The sequence below is a fragment of the Dermacentor variabilis genome, chromosome 7, assembly GCF_050947875.1.
Source record: "Dermacentor variabilis isolate Ectoservices chromosome 7, ASM5094787v1, whole genome shotgun sequence".
In the NCBI taxonomy this organism is placed as follows: Eukaryota; Metazoa; Arthropoda; class Arachnida; order Ixodida; family Ixodidae; genus Dermacentor; species Dermacentor variabilis.
Genome location: NC_134574.1, coordinates 90,921,924 through 90,935,717, shown reverse-complemented (window position 1 = coordinate 90,935,717; position 13,794 = coordinate 90,921,924). Strand labels below are relative to the sequence as shown.

The 13,794-nt window shown below is 49.7% G+C and overlaps 1 protein-coding gene across 1 annotated transcript in view; it reads left to right on the top strand.

Annotated features, from left to right (window-relative positions):
- dysf (neuronal PAS domain protein dysfusion) overlaps window positions 1-13,794 on the top strand; it is a 164,394-nt gene that overhangs the window by 134,955 nt on the left and 15,645 nt on the right. The window contains exon 6 of the mRNA XM_075698796.1: window positions 1,712-1,896. Within this exon, the coding sequence (XP_075554911.1) occupies window positions 1,712-1,896 (185 nt within the window). The remainder of the gene's footprint in view (window positions 1-1,711; window positions 1,897-13,794) is intronic.

Sequence of the window (13,794 nt, the reverse complement as noted above, 5' to 3'; positions counted from 1 at the left end):
TGCTCTGCCGGTGGAGACGTCGAGCGGCTACGCAAAATACTACGAGAATATTCAACCGGTACGTAATAGACGCCGTGTTTCCTTCCCAGGCACTTGCGGCATACACAACAACCGGGCATCGCCAACAGAGGCAGAGCGATAAAGCGTTCACATCCGGACTTCAGAGCAGTCAACGGCGCATTCCGCGCACAAGAAATGAGTCCGTACGGTTCAATACCAGCAAGAGAGAAACACCAGATGATTCCAACGAAACGATCAGCGGTTGCTCTCGGCAGACGACAAGCAACAATGCCTGTAGCACATGCCTGTTCTATGGGCCAAAGGGGAGGGCGGGACGACCGATGCCGTCTACTCGGACTGGGGTAGTGAGAACGGCGTACAGATGACCCTGCCGCACCCCAAAAAGAAAAGACAATAAAAAGACTGTGCGCGATTTGCTTTTCTAAAAATGAGAAGAAAAGGAAGAAACTCTTTTGTACAAGCTAGGATTTCTCCCTTGGCCCTATAGTCCTGCCGTTTCCATCCCTGGGAACGAAACAATCTTCTTTCTGCCGCTCTTCGGTTTGTCTTCTGCTCCTCTTCTGCTCGTTGTCTGCTGCTCTTCTGTTCGTCGTCTGCTGCCTCTTCTGTTCGCGTCATCCCCGCCCCTCCGGCTAAGACGGCATTGATTTCTCGTTCTGAAGAGGGGAAGGAAGAGGAGCGCTGCTCTTCTTCACCGGCTGAGATGCACCGACCATCCCGAGCCACTCTTATTCACAGCCGCGTTTCGTTTCGCTTCTGCGTACGAGCGAGTGCAGAAATGGAGAGGCGTTCCCCGTATCGTCCTCTGTTCCGCTCGGCTGCCCCGAATGACCCTTGTCGTCGGAACCGCGCACATTCGTCTTCTTCTTATTATTAAGTGCTGCGGTTTCAATCTCGCGTGGCGAACAGTGTTTGTCGAAGCATCTGTAGCGTGTTCAAAGCGCTGAATGACGGCCGCTAATAAGCTCGTTTCTATACGTTTGTAGCGGCTACTGACCCATTGTAAGCAACACGTTGTTGGGGACACTGGCTTTTTACGATTGCTTGTTCTGCGCAATGCTGTATAGCGTATGCCACTTTCTTGCGCGTTTTTTCGCATGTCGTGTTTTTACTTTCTTGAGGCAAAGGGCGCCACTTTCTCTCGTACCGGAGTGTTTGTTGACGCATTTCCAGTGTGCGTGGAGGGTTGCATGATAGCTTTGCGAGTCCTACATTCATTTGCTCCCACGTGAGAGCGTTCATACAGCCTGCCTACGGATCGGCTACTGTTGAACTGCTTATTCTTAAGTTTATGCATCGTTTCCAAATGTCTCAGCAAAGGAAATTTAATGCCTATATACTGAAACGTTCCGCATGCACTCCAATAATTGTACATATTTTCCGTACGATTATTGCGGAAATTTCACGGTACTGTATGGAATCGCCGTATACTACATAGGAATTACACGGAAGGCAGGATTAATTACTAGAACGACAAAGTTAACATTTCAGTAGGATGCAACTATGTTGAAGAGCAGCGCTGTTGACGCTCCTGTGCGCGTCTAGCATTGAATCAGGCTTAATAAGTAACAGAATCACTTTCGCGCGCGTATAAACGAGGTCGACCTCACGTTTCACGCATGCAGCTGCATTTCAGCCTTGTTCGCGCTGTCGTTCGTTGAGCACCACGTCTCTCGCTCGATTACCGCAGGTGGTGCTGGTGCAGGGCCACTTCGTGTCCTACCTGCCGCTGTGCAGCCGCAACGAGCCCGTGTTCCTGGCCACGTGCACTCCCGTCGCCATGCCCGAGACGCGAGAGTGCGTCGTCCAGGGATCCACGTCCGTGTTCACTTCCATACACTCCATGGACATGAAGTTCCTACACCTGGACCGGAAGTGAGTACCCGCACATCGGCGTGTTCTCTTCGCCTCAGCGCACATACCAAAGGGAACACTCGCGTCGCCGGAGAAAAACCCGCCGCTGAAATTGTTCCAGCATAATTGTCAGTAGACTTACTTCTCCACATTTTCGCACGGATCCTTATCGCCAAGAACAATGCTGCCTTTTTTTTTTTCATTGTTCACTTTCGTCAACAGGTCAACGTGCTTGTTTTTTTTTTCTTCGTAAAGCTAGCTTTGCTAGAAGCGAGCTTGCTAAGCTAATTTTGCTCGCTACCAGGGGTATCTGTGGCCAAGGTTGGCGCCATTTCGCTGGAGATGATATTATAATCTTCGAATACTACCACATAAATCGAAAATGTACACATGAAGTTCGAGAAGAAACTATGCATGTGCAGCCGCCAAATGTCAGCAGGCATCGTTCACACTTTGTATTCGTTTGAACGATAAACCAGTGCTGCAATTAATTAGCCAAGTGTGCAATGCAATGAATTGCACTCATGTTCGGGAAAGTAATGTTGTAGATGTGATTGCTTGTGCTATCCTATTTCTAGAGCATAAATAAGCTTCTGTAGATTCAAGCGTTTACTACTGTGAATGTAGATACTGCCTAATAAGTTACACGTCCAGTTTGAAACCAGAATGATAACGAGTTAACCATATCTCTGTACTGCCAATCATTCTCTTGCGGGCTGGACAGCCAGGCAGCACATGCTGGCCTCAGTGTTCCCTATAACACTACTGGTACAGAACTATATGCAACTCTGGCCGACCTTCGCGACAGGTTGATTTTCTGTTTACTTCGCAATTGATCACCTATTAAATGCGATACAACGCTCTTGCAAAAGATCCCAGTTATTGGCGCAATTGAGGTTGCGTTAGAAACTCCTGGAGCCATTGGAATTGAAGTGTCTGCTTTTCTAATGTCGTCTCGGAATCGCGTGTATGGGGGCGCAGATTTTTCAAGCGCCCACAGACAACGTTTTATGTTTGTTTATTTATTTATACGATGTCATAGTTCACTGGAATTGCTGTAAAACCGAAGAATTGATTGCGATATGTAGTACTGAAGCTCTTCTCACAGCTGTCATGCGCGTCATCGATGCAGAAAGACTTGGGAAGCAAACGACCTCGAGAAAGAGGTTATCAGTGACACCCACGTTTCATGCCTCAATCCAGCTTTGAGAAAGAGTAAAGACAATTCTGCGAGAACAGTACTGCCTGTTGTTGCATTCTTCACAAGTATACTACAAATTCTTCGTTGGGGTTCTTGTAGCTGTTCTTGTTGGCGCATAATCAGTATATATTAAGCAGCGCTACGTGGAACGCGGACGAAAAAAAACCAAGGATGGCACGACCGCGCTGTTCTCTTCGTTGTGAATTGGCAGTGGCTGTTTCCCTGAGGAGGGGAGGTGTTATACATGCAGCCCCTGGATTCATCACTTATTTCTCGGATTCAGTTGTCAGCTGCATGCCTGTGGGAAGTGCCGTTTAAAGAATGACTGTAAAAATCATGCAAAAAAAAAATCTAGCTGGGTAAAGCAATCTCGTCATTGAAGCGATAGAAAGAACGTGTTTCCTTGAGAGCTGTGAGAGTAGTCTTGTGGAAACATGAAAAAAAAAAAAAGAACAGCAGAGGGCGACCACGTAACACAATTACAACTGCAGCGAATCAAAGCGCGTTCTCGCTTCCGGACTACCGCGGACTTCATGCGCTTTTCGACACGGCTGTGCTTCCGCTTGCACTAAAATGCGGAGGCAGAAGAAAGCAGGGAATTCAGCGTAGAATAGGAGCAGCCTGCGGAAGTCCGAGGAAAGGTGGTCTCATTTACAGGAGCATCGCGAAAGGTTTACGAATAATAAAAAAATAAATGAAAACGGAGGCCGGGGCACTTTAGCCCGACAATGCACCGCATACCCAGGAAATGATCTGCAAGATTTTATTAAATGCGCCGAAAACGGAGGAGATACTTATACGTTCCTGGGAGCCGCGTTTTTCGAGCGTGACATTAAACGTGAACGAACACGAAGTTCTGCGGCAGTCAATCGAGCAAAAGGGACCAACAGGATAAGAGAGAAAGAAAGCTCTCGTCCCGTATTCAAATTTGTCGTTGCTGCGGCTGTTTAATAGTAATTTGAGGTTCTCGAATTACGGGCGACGTTGACAACTGGGAAGTGAGCAAATGAACTGTGCAACACTCGGTGCATTAAGTCAGATTCCTCTGCTGCACACAACGCGTACTTCGAAGCCGACAGTTTCCGCGCGAGAATTATTATCTACGTGCTGCTGTGGCTTCGCGCCGCTCTTGAAATTGCATGCACTCTCAAATGCTCTGCATTTCAATTTTTCTTTTCCCTACTAATGATACGACCGTTCAACTTTTGTTAGTTTCTCGCCTAATTCAGCGCAGATTCCACAGCGTGCATGTCAGAAGCGCAATCCTAGCCCTTGTTACGGAGGAGCGCGGATGCGTGCAATCTGTAGGAGAAAGCAAACGATACCACACACCGCTTGGTTGCGGTTTCGGTCAGTAGACATGTGGCGAAACAAACAGGAAGGTCGGACGAGCACTCATGCGTTTATAGGCCGAGTTGACGCAGAAGGTTTGACAAGTGGTTAAGATAGACTAGTTTAAAGCTCGAGCCACTGTTTATGTAACGTTGATAAAATTAGAACGAAGCGCATATATATATATATATATATATATATATATATATATATATATATATATATATATATATATATATATATATCGTACAAGCTTAATGTTCTGCTATAATGCAGCTTTGTTCTACGTGCGTTCACGTTCATGGCGTCCTTTCGTCGGTCACTCTTTCTCCTTTTGTATATAACTTCGGTACTTCTCGCATATATATCCTCAAAACGCACATTTAGCCGGAAAGAACTTCTTGGCGAAGACGGCATTCGGCTTCACGTGCATTCTTCCAAACGTCTCATTGGCGACATGCGTAAAAGGGAAAGTGCATGCGTCTGATATTCCAGAAATAACGTAAATAAGTATTATGCTGTCATCCTTACTTCTTCAGGTTCATGACTGCTCATTCATCGCTCACTCAAGCCTAAGGTTTCGCATTTTCGTTCAGCTTTATGTCAGCTTCAGAGGGTCATTTCGTTTTCGTGGCGCAGGACATGCCAACCTCCTTTTATGCTCGCCTTTCTACGTCTTTTCTTCTTTCTTGTTTTGCGTATAGAGAATTTCCGCGTTTTCTTCGTTGTCCTTAGTTTCTCTGCTTCTTTAGCTGACTTCGTACGGAGCGTATACGGATGCCTGCGCACTCCCTGGCCGCTTTCTAAGAAACGCCGACTCGTGATTCTCTGCTTCGCAGCCGCAATAATGGCTGCGAGCGCATCGCGGCGCAGAAGCTGCACAAGCGAGCAACTGCGTACGGCGTACCCATGCCTCACACACGGGCCAGGGCAGCGCACCGAGAAACCCCATAAAAAGTGGGAGTAGCGGCAGCTGCGCTCTGTTACAGTGTGTCGCGCGGGTCCACCGACATGTGGGGGGGGGGGGGGGTCTTTTAAAGCGCGGACGCCAGCCGCGCATCGTCCTGAAAAAAAAAAAAAAAAAAAAAGAGGTAGCCTAGGTGTGTGTGGATGAGGTGGGTGGCGTGCCATTGTGCTTCCCGCTGTGTGTTGCTTGCGTGTGCGTGTGTAAGAGGAAGTGATTTGCATTTGAGAAGAGGGTCCCCGACGAGGCATTCCCATTGGCGGCAAGATTTACGGGCCACGTCCGCTTCGCGTAAGCGGCGCCGCGCTACCGCCAGAACGTGAGCTGTGAGTTACGGGACGTAATTAGCGGCGTGCGGACCGAGTTGACGCCGTTGGAGAAGAGTGCAATTGAAGAATATTTGTATAGCTGAGAGTTTAGTTCGAGCGCGTGGCACTTCAGGAAATGGGGGACACTGTTTTGTCTCTCTGACATCTCACAAAGGCTATGTCCAACTGTAGATATCTCATTTACCATTCACCTCTCGAGCGAGGAATTGTGCGAGTGGCTAGCGGAGGGACGAATGCGCCTTGAAGTCTCGACGGGCAGCAGACCCACAGAGATCCGTGTAGTGGGGGCGGGTCAGTGTGCCTTCGATGACGTGTGCCTGACAATGTTCGGTTGGCCTTCTTGAACTTTCGCTCTGTCTAAATTCAAAAGTCGCGTGTGAACGGCACTCTGAGAAACACCTGGCTCATATGTGATGGCCTAAGGTCCCGTTTCAGGTTTTTTTTTTCTCCTCTATTTGCGCTAATTCAACGAGCTGAAGTTGCTGATCAGAATCTTGTTGATGAAGGCTTGTTCTCTTACGCCGTCTCTCTTTCGAGACACTGCTTAGTTTGTTGCTAGCTTCTGGAACGCACAGCACTTTTTTTTTCTGTTATACGTTCGAAGACATACAGTGTAAAATAATTTACACCCTTAAAAGTGAAGAAGGGTGTAAATGTGTCTATAAATCACACCCTTAGGGCGTGGTTTATATAACTGGCACCCTAAGGGTGTGAGTTATAAACACATTTACAACCTTTTCACTTTTTAGGGTGTAAATTATGTTACAGTGTGCTGCGCGAATGCTCTCGCCTTGTGTGACCAAAGGCGGAGGCCAAATCTCACGACTATGGGTTTCAGGAAGGCCCAAAGCCGACGTTGCTTGTGTAGTACGAACGTCCAGATTTGTGCAGAATTTTAGCGAGAACAGCGAGCGTTTGTCATCGCTGAAAGCCTTCTTTGCTAGCTGCAGCTTTTCTCTCGTTCGGTCACTTTTCGTCCGGCAGCAGAATTATTTAACCGTCGACCTATGTGTTAATCAAAGAAGTACGCGACAACTTATGCTGCGTGGTTTATCACGGAGATCTTTTCGCACTTGTCAGTCGCCTAAGGAAAATTTTAAAGCCTCAGTTTAATGCAAAATACAGTCTAATAAAGTGTGTTCAAGGAAGACGACGGGGGAGGGGGGAATGGACTAAGCAGGATGAGGCTGGCCTTGCAAAGACAAGGTATTAATTGCTTCGGCCTGTCGTCCGCTCTTGTGCGGAGCTAAATAAAGCCATATCGTCTGAACGGAGCGTGAGCATGCCCGTTGTCGATAACGCTATTCCATGACAGACAAGCAAGGCGAAAGATAGGTGAAATTCTGCTGCTGCTCCAAGTTTACGCCGTAACCACGTAGCGTTTATACCAACGACATCAAACGGATGGCGACGTTTACTGAGTAATGATAAACCGTAATACTCGCTGATAAGATCAGCATTCTTTAAGAAGCTTCAGGAGAAGGCTATAGGCATTTCTCTCCTGAAGATCGAGTGTTGCCGCGAGAAGAACTAAGTCCTTCACACCATGCAGCACGTGGAGTCGTGGCATGTTTTAGTCTATAAAAGTGGTTCTCGCTGCATTTCACAATGTCTCAGCAGTCTGACAAGTAGTCGTTCACATCGCGTACCGTGAGCGCTTCAGGACAAACATGTAGGGGCGGTTTAGCCGTAGCATGCGTGAGAAATGCGTGACCATTACGTCGCACCTCTATCAAGTCTCACATCCATGAGTTCTAACCGCGTTCACCACACTGCAAAATGTATATAAATAGCTCACTCCGGATATATATATATATATATATATATATATATATATATATATATATATATATATATATATATATATATGTGTGTGTGTGTGTGTGTGTGTGTGTGTGTGTGTGTGTGTGTGTGTGTGTGTGTGTGTGTGTGTGTGTGTGTGCGTGTGTCAGTGCACCTAATGATCGATTTCGATTGCACAAACTAGCAGCATTCTCGGTGGCACAGCTCCTCATCGTAGATTAGCTCCGTCCGTGCTAGCATGCCAGCTGCACTCGCCGAGCCAAGACACCCTTCCTCTCAGGCTAGATATACTTCGTGTGCGTACGCGGTAGTGGACGGTAGCACTGGCATTGCCGACGCCGGAGGAGGAGAAGCCCGTTGCTAAACTGGCTACTTCGCACGGCTACGACGGGCACGCTCTTTGACCGTGCACATGCATATGGTGCTTGGTCGTGATGATTGCCTTTCCCAGATCGTGATCAGCTCCCTGCTCTAGCTCGTCGTCCAGGCCTAATTTGCCCGCAGGGGCGTTCCTCAACGGTGACCAAACTTGTTCGACGCAGGATCCATCCCGAACCAGCCGAGTATGCGCTCGTTGCACCAGGAAAACAGAAGCGGGTGCTCACGATTTTGGCTCCAAACGCCGCCGGGAGCTACGCGCTGTAAATCATATCGAGTCCACCGACGCGCACGTGCGCTACACTATAGGCACCCCGCGATACCGTTCTCTCAAGTGCGTTCTTTGTGCAGCGTATACCCGTAGTGCCAGCCCGGAGTAACGGTTAGGCTCTGGCGTGACGCAATTAGAACGCGAGTCTGGAGCCTGCGACGAACCCATTTCGACTTCTCCTTGGCACATTAACGTGTGGCGCACTGCTTGTGTCCGATGACCCGTGCCGATATTGTTAATAGGAGCCCGCAGGGGAGCGCGCCTTTTTCGGATCACGGTTGAAGGTAAGAAAGAAGGATGCATTTAAAGCGTTCTCATTAACACCTGCGTCAGATCGAAATGCGTGCGAGAGGCACCAGCGTGCGGGCCCTTGTGTATCGGTAACGTGAACGTATGTACCTGCAATGCCCTCACATTGCTGTATTCGGGTGTCAGATGTCTCTGTAAAAGCGCTGGGATGAACATGCGCCCTAAATACTTCGACGCACTACTTTTCTTGACCCGATAGAAGTCTCAGGCTCACGTCTTATCGGTTCGCGCAACTTCTCAATAGGCGGCAGCATTTACGGAGCTGTTCGTGCAGGGAACCCCTACCGAAGAAGAATGATCTAAAAGTGCGTGCTAAAGAAATATTTCACAGGTGTTAAATATGCACGAAGGGTCAATGTCGCCAATGGGAGTTTTCGCGTGTGAGCTGTAAACCGAGGCTACCGTTAGCCTTCAGAAGCTCTGGTGTATATGACGCGTCCCGGAACGTGTATTACGTTGCTTCACTGTGCTGTTCTGTGGCTGACTTGTCGAACAAAATATAGATCTCTTTAAGCTGTCGCTAGGATTGAGATGTCGTTTCATGGTTCCAAAATATGCAGACTCAGGCAAATGCTGTAAAAATTTGGTTCGTTCGCACGGGTAAGCCTGAACGAAAGTGGCTGTAGTTGCATGTCGACCTCGTTGTGGCATCCACTTGTTCTGACAGCGGTCGAGCGCAAGCAAGATCTCCCCGGGTGATATCGCTGTGTGTCAGCATTACCAACTGTTTGCCTCGTCCCCGTGACAGCGCAGTGGCTATAGGGAGCTGCAGGCACGCTACAATGCGCTACTGCAAGTGCATGAGTAAGAAACCCAGCGTAATGGTGCAGCTTAAAGCTTTATTTTTCTTCTCAATATGCCAAGGCTGAAACTCGATATGATGAGGCTAGCCTAACAACAACGGTACGATAACAACGACAAGGACGAGGGCGTAGTGGAAAGGACGAACATATCGAAGAATAGACGCAGCAAACTCAGTTCCAAGTTGCCAGCTGCTGTCGCAGTAAAGCCTTACTTTCGGGAGCCAGTGACGCACTAACTCAGACATAGAGCTCGCTACATGAATCGCCTTGGCCACGTTACGGGGTCGAATGAGGCATGTTCAAGGCTGGGACCGAGGCTTCGAAAACCCAACCTGTCTTCCCCAGGGCTAATATCTCGACGATAGCACCGAGTCCTCTAATCGAAAGCGTGGCTCCAGCCTGATACTTTCCTTCACCGTCGGCGGTTGATAACTCTAGGTTTCAATGTTGCTATGGACACCGGTCTTGCTAGGATTTGGCGTCATCCCGTGGCTTTCGCCGATGCAAAAGGAAGCCGCAGCGTCCGCCGTTAGAAGATGACACGTAGCAGCACGTGCTCAGGACTATAGTTTCAAAGTGTCCACATCAACGAGCCCCGGAATGGCTGCCCAGAATGCGCATTTTATGGTCTTCTGCAGGCCGCAGGAGCAGATCCCGCAGTTTTCAACTCCCCACCCACGACCCGCCTTCTACTTCCTTGATTCAGGCTCAGCAGAAGCCTTACGGCTGACAGCGGCTTCTAAGCGACGCGTACTACCGAGCAATACACCACACTGCATGCACCCTGCAACGGCCGCGAACTCTCGTGACGCGGCATGACGGAACGCGGCCGCCATGTTGGCAGCACGCGCACCGTTCGCGAGAAAGCGCGCTCCCGGATACGAGGGAGGACGTGCTCCGGGAGCACGCCACAAAGAACTGGCCACGCCGTCTTCTTCTCATTATTATTCCATTTTCACTCGTCCTCGTTCCCCTACAGCCCTCCACGGGTATCGCATCTATACCCCACTCTTGCAGCCTGCTCGGTCTCGATGATGAGCATCGCTTTTTTCATCAGGCGCACGTCCATTGTTCCGAGCGTGTCCGGTTAATCCTGCGCGAATCACGGAGCTTGCTGCGGTACCCTGGAAGGCGGTGCCCGGATCTCTAAGGCGATGCAGGCCTCGGGACGTGCGCGATCTTTACACCGCGTGACCCTGTGTATGCGGGGAACGTTGCGCGTGGACAGCAGCGGCGTGTCGTTACTCCTGGGGATGCGTAATTGTTTCGTCAAGAAAGCCGGTGCTCGCCGAGTCCTGACGTGTGCCGATTGATCGCGACGAGCTGAATTTGACGGAGTCCGTTAAATGATGGCCTGAAGCATTTGAAGGGCGCCTTTACATTTTGGCATCAACGGCCTCCTTTCCGTATCAGCGAGAAAAGATATTCTGATGCAATGAATGAAACTATTCTAGCCTTCAAGCTGGCTCGAACAGTGCCGGGAACAGCGTGACCATGCACAGCCGACCGCAAAACTTCTCGGGAACGTGAAATTCGCAAGAACTCTCTCGGGACCTCACCATGCAGCCCGGCGTGTAGGCATGCAATGATCCTATACACTCGATAGCACATTTGAGTGTTGAATGAACATTTTTATTTTAGGATGCTGGCACTAAGATGAAGCGACCCCCCCCCCCCCCCTTGTGTTTTATTTTGTAGCTCAGATCTCATGTTTTGTTGCCTTTTGTGGTTGCTTACATTGCATATATGCCACGCTGAGAATTTGATATGCGGGCTCAGGCATGTCATTATTTCTTACGAGCTCTCATAGTTTCGTCGCAGTCACCCGCTATTGCTGTCCGTGGTTGTTAATTTGGGCAAATGCCTTCAAATTTCTAAACACGAAGTAATTAAGAAAGCAAGTGTCCTGGGGTAAAGTAATTCTGCAATCTATCTGCGTTGCCCAGGTGAACTTGTACTTCAGTATTTGTCCTTTGGGCAAAGTGTCTGCTCTTTGCAATTCGCCCCTCAATTCTGCTTCATATCATTTCCCAGTGATTCCCAAAGCTGGCAATTCACGCTCCGCTTTAAGCACAAAGACATAAGGATAAAACGTCAGGTTGCCATCAGTCGAAGTTCCCGTTACGTCATCAAAGAAACGTCAACAAGACAGCTTGCTGGCTTGCAAGGACCGGTAGTAGAGAATCCGTGCAATATAGCCTCGCATTTGTAATACTCGCTAAAGACGGCCTCGCCTAAATAAGACACGCCGACTGTCAGCGGCGAACACGGTGAGCGCGGATCACAGATGAGCCGAAACTGGAGCACAAGCAAGCGGGCTTAGATTCATCGGCCGGCCTCTAAATGCGTCTTCATCGCCAATCTGTCCTTAGACACACACACAGCATGTACGTATATCTATGACTCGCAACCGGAAAGGAGATACTTCTGCCAAGCTGCACACCAGGAGGCGCTGTCGAAGCTCCATTTCTGGCGCTCCGAGCGAACGCCGCGTGTAAGCGATGCCCATTTCGCTCTGGCCACTTAGTGGACGCGATACGCCGGGCAAACCAGAGAGGAGTCTGAACCAGGAAAAAAACAAAAAAATGAAGGAAGGCGGGGACGCTTTGAAGAGCGGCAGCTTGATGCCGGAGAATCTTGAAGAGGGCTGTGCGCATACATGTAGCCGCTCGGCGGCGGACATTGACAAATGGACAAGCCCCGGTCACGGATGATTCGGCCGGCCTTTCAGGCGCGCACGAAGGAGGAAGTTTCGCATCTCGTCATCGGCCCGATGCGCTCCTCGCCGCCCCGACGTTTTTGGAAGCCGCAGACTCCGACCTCCTCTGTACCTTCCTCCCGCTAATGAGCGCTACGCATCTACAAGGCCGCTGGGGCGCCTGTATGAGAAAACGGTACGCGTAACAACCGGCGAGCGATGCACCTGGCGGCCGGCAGTAAACACGGGCCTCCGGGAGGGAGTGAGAAAGAAGGGTTGCAAACCCGCGACCAGAGCGAAGGAAAGCAAGGTACATACGCACCGATGCACGTGTACCGCCGACTCGGTCCACAAACGGAGTGCTTGACCACGGTGACCCGCCCTGAAGCGACGCCAGCATTCGCACCGTCGCTGGCTTGCAAATGCACGCGAATTTCGGCCAGCGCAACTCCACAGTCGGCGTATGGCTGGGCTCCGTAGCATCCCGAGAGATCTGTGCGCGCGCGGTCAGTATACTTCGAAGAGCTCGGACGTGACTTCCATTAAGGGCGCCGGGAAGGAGCGAGCCACGGGCAACTTGGAGCGCCTCGCACATACGTGAAAATGAGCACGGATTCTTTTCTTCTTTTGGTGCCTGGCTGACGAGTTGAGGGCACGAAGGCGGTATTCTGTGCTAATGCGTTCACGTAGTACATTATAGCGGTGGCGCGTTCGACATACATACGACGGTAACGACCTCACCTTCCGATGTTCGCGAGCGCTTCGCGCTCGCGTCCAGATTAGGGGCAATCGAACCTCGTTGTGGTCGCGGCCGAGGGTATAATGGCGCGTTATACCCACGCGCCCTGCAGAACGCCGTACGAAGCTGCCTGCGTCATCTTTGATGTAAAGCGTTATAATGCGTTCTGATGTGACCCGAACAGCAGGGAACGGATTAAATCTATTTAACTGCAACAAAAACCGCGGTCGTGGATTGTACCAAGCTGCTCGCACGCGTTACCTCTGAGAGAAGCACGTATGATGACTCATTGTTAAGAATATGGGGTACTCGAATCACGAAAGCCTGGGCGAGCCAACTACTGTTGACCGTTCGGTAAGTGATATGGGGTCACGTATAAGTGGACCACACGCGGTGCTTACTGTCACGTCGTTCTTTGGACGATAGAGGCCTCAGTATAAGCGTGCCATAGCGAATGTTTGTCATGTATTGAATGTCTGCAAGATATGCAAGCCAGCGTGTTGATGCGTCGCACGTTCATGACTTTTCGCTACAGAGCAACTTTCTCCATTTCCACCGTGTTCTATGAATGCCATGCTCTGGTCGCTCAATGTCATGCTCTGTCAGGCAAGCACTGTACTCAAGTTGCATATTGAGACAGGCTAACAACCACCTAACGTGATTTATTTTCTGAGATTTTAATTCCATCCATCACAACACTGGCAAATTTACGTTTCGCACATTAATTTCACTCAACGTTTACCTTTTGGTTCGTGCAGTAACATAGACGACAACTGAAATAGGAGTGGTGGCGTGAATCGGGGCTAAGGAAGTAAATATCCTTCACGCCGATTAGCGTCCATGAAGGCAGAGCGAAGTTGCGCTGCGCCTTTTATACGCGCAATTACGCTGACGTATGCAGTGCGCATGCGTGCCAGAGGGAGTATCTAGTGGTGAGAAGAAGGCCCACGTCCAAGAATCATGAGTCGTACCCGGATGTGTGACTTGTTCAAGATCGCCCACTTGCTTTTTTTTCTTGCTTTCTTTTCTGCTGTCTTTCGTACTCGCGCGTTGCCCCTCAGTCCTCTGAGAAGTGATTGTATGCCTGAGGCA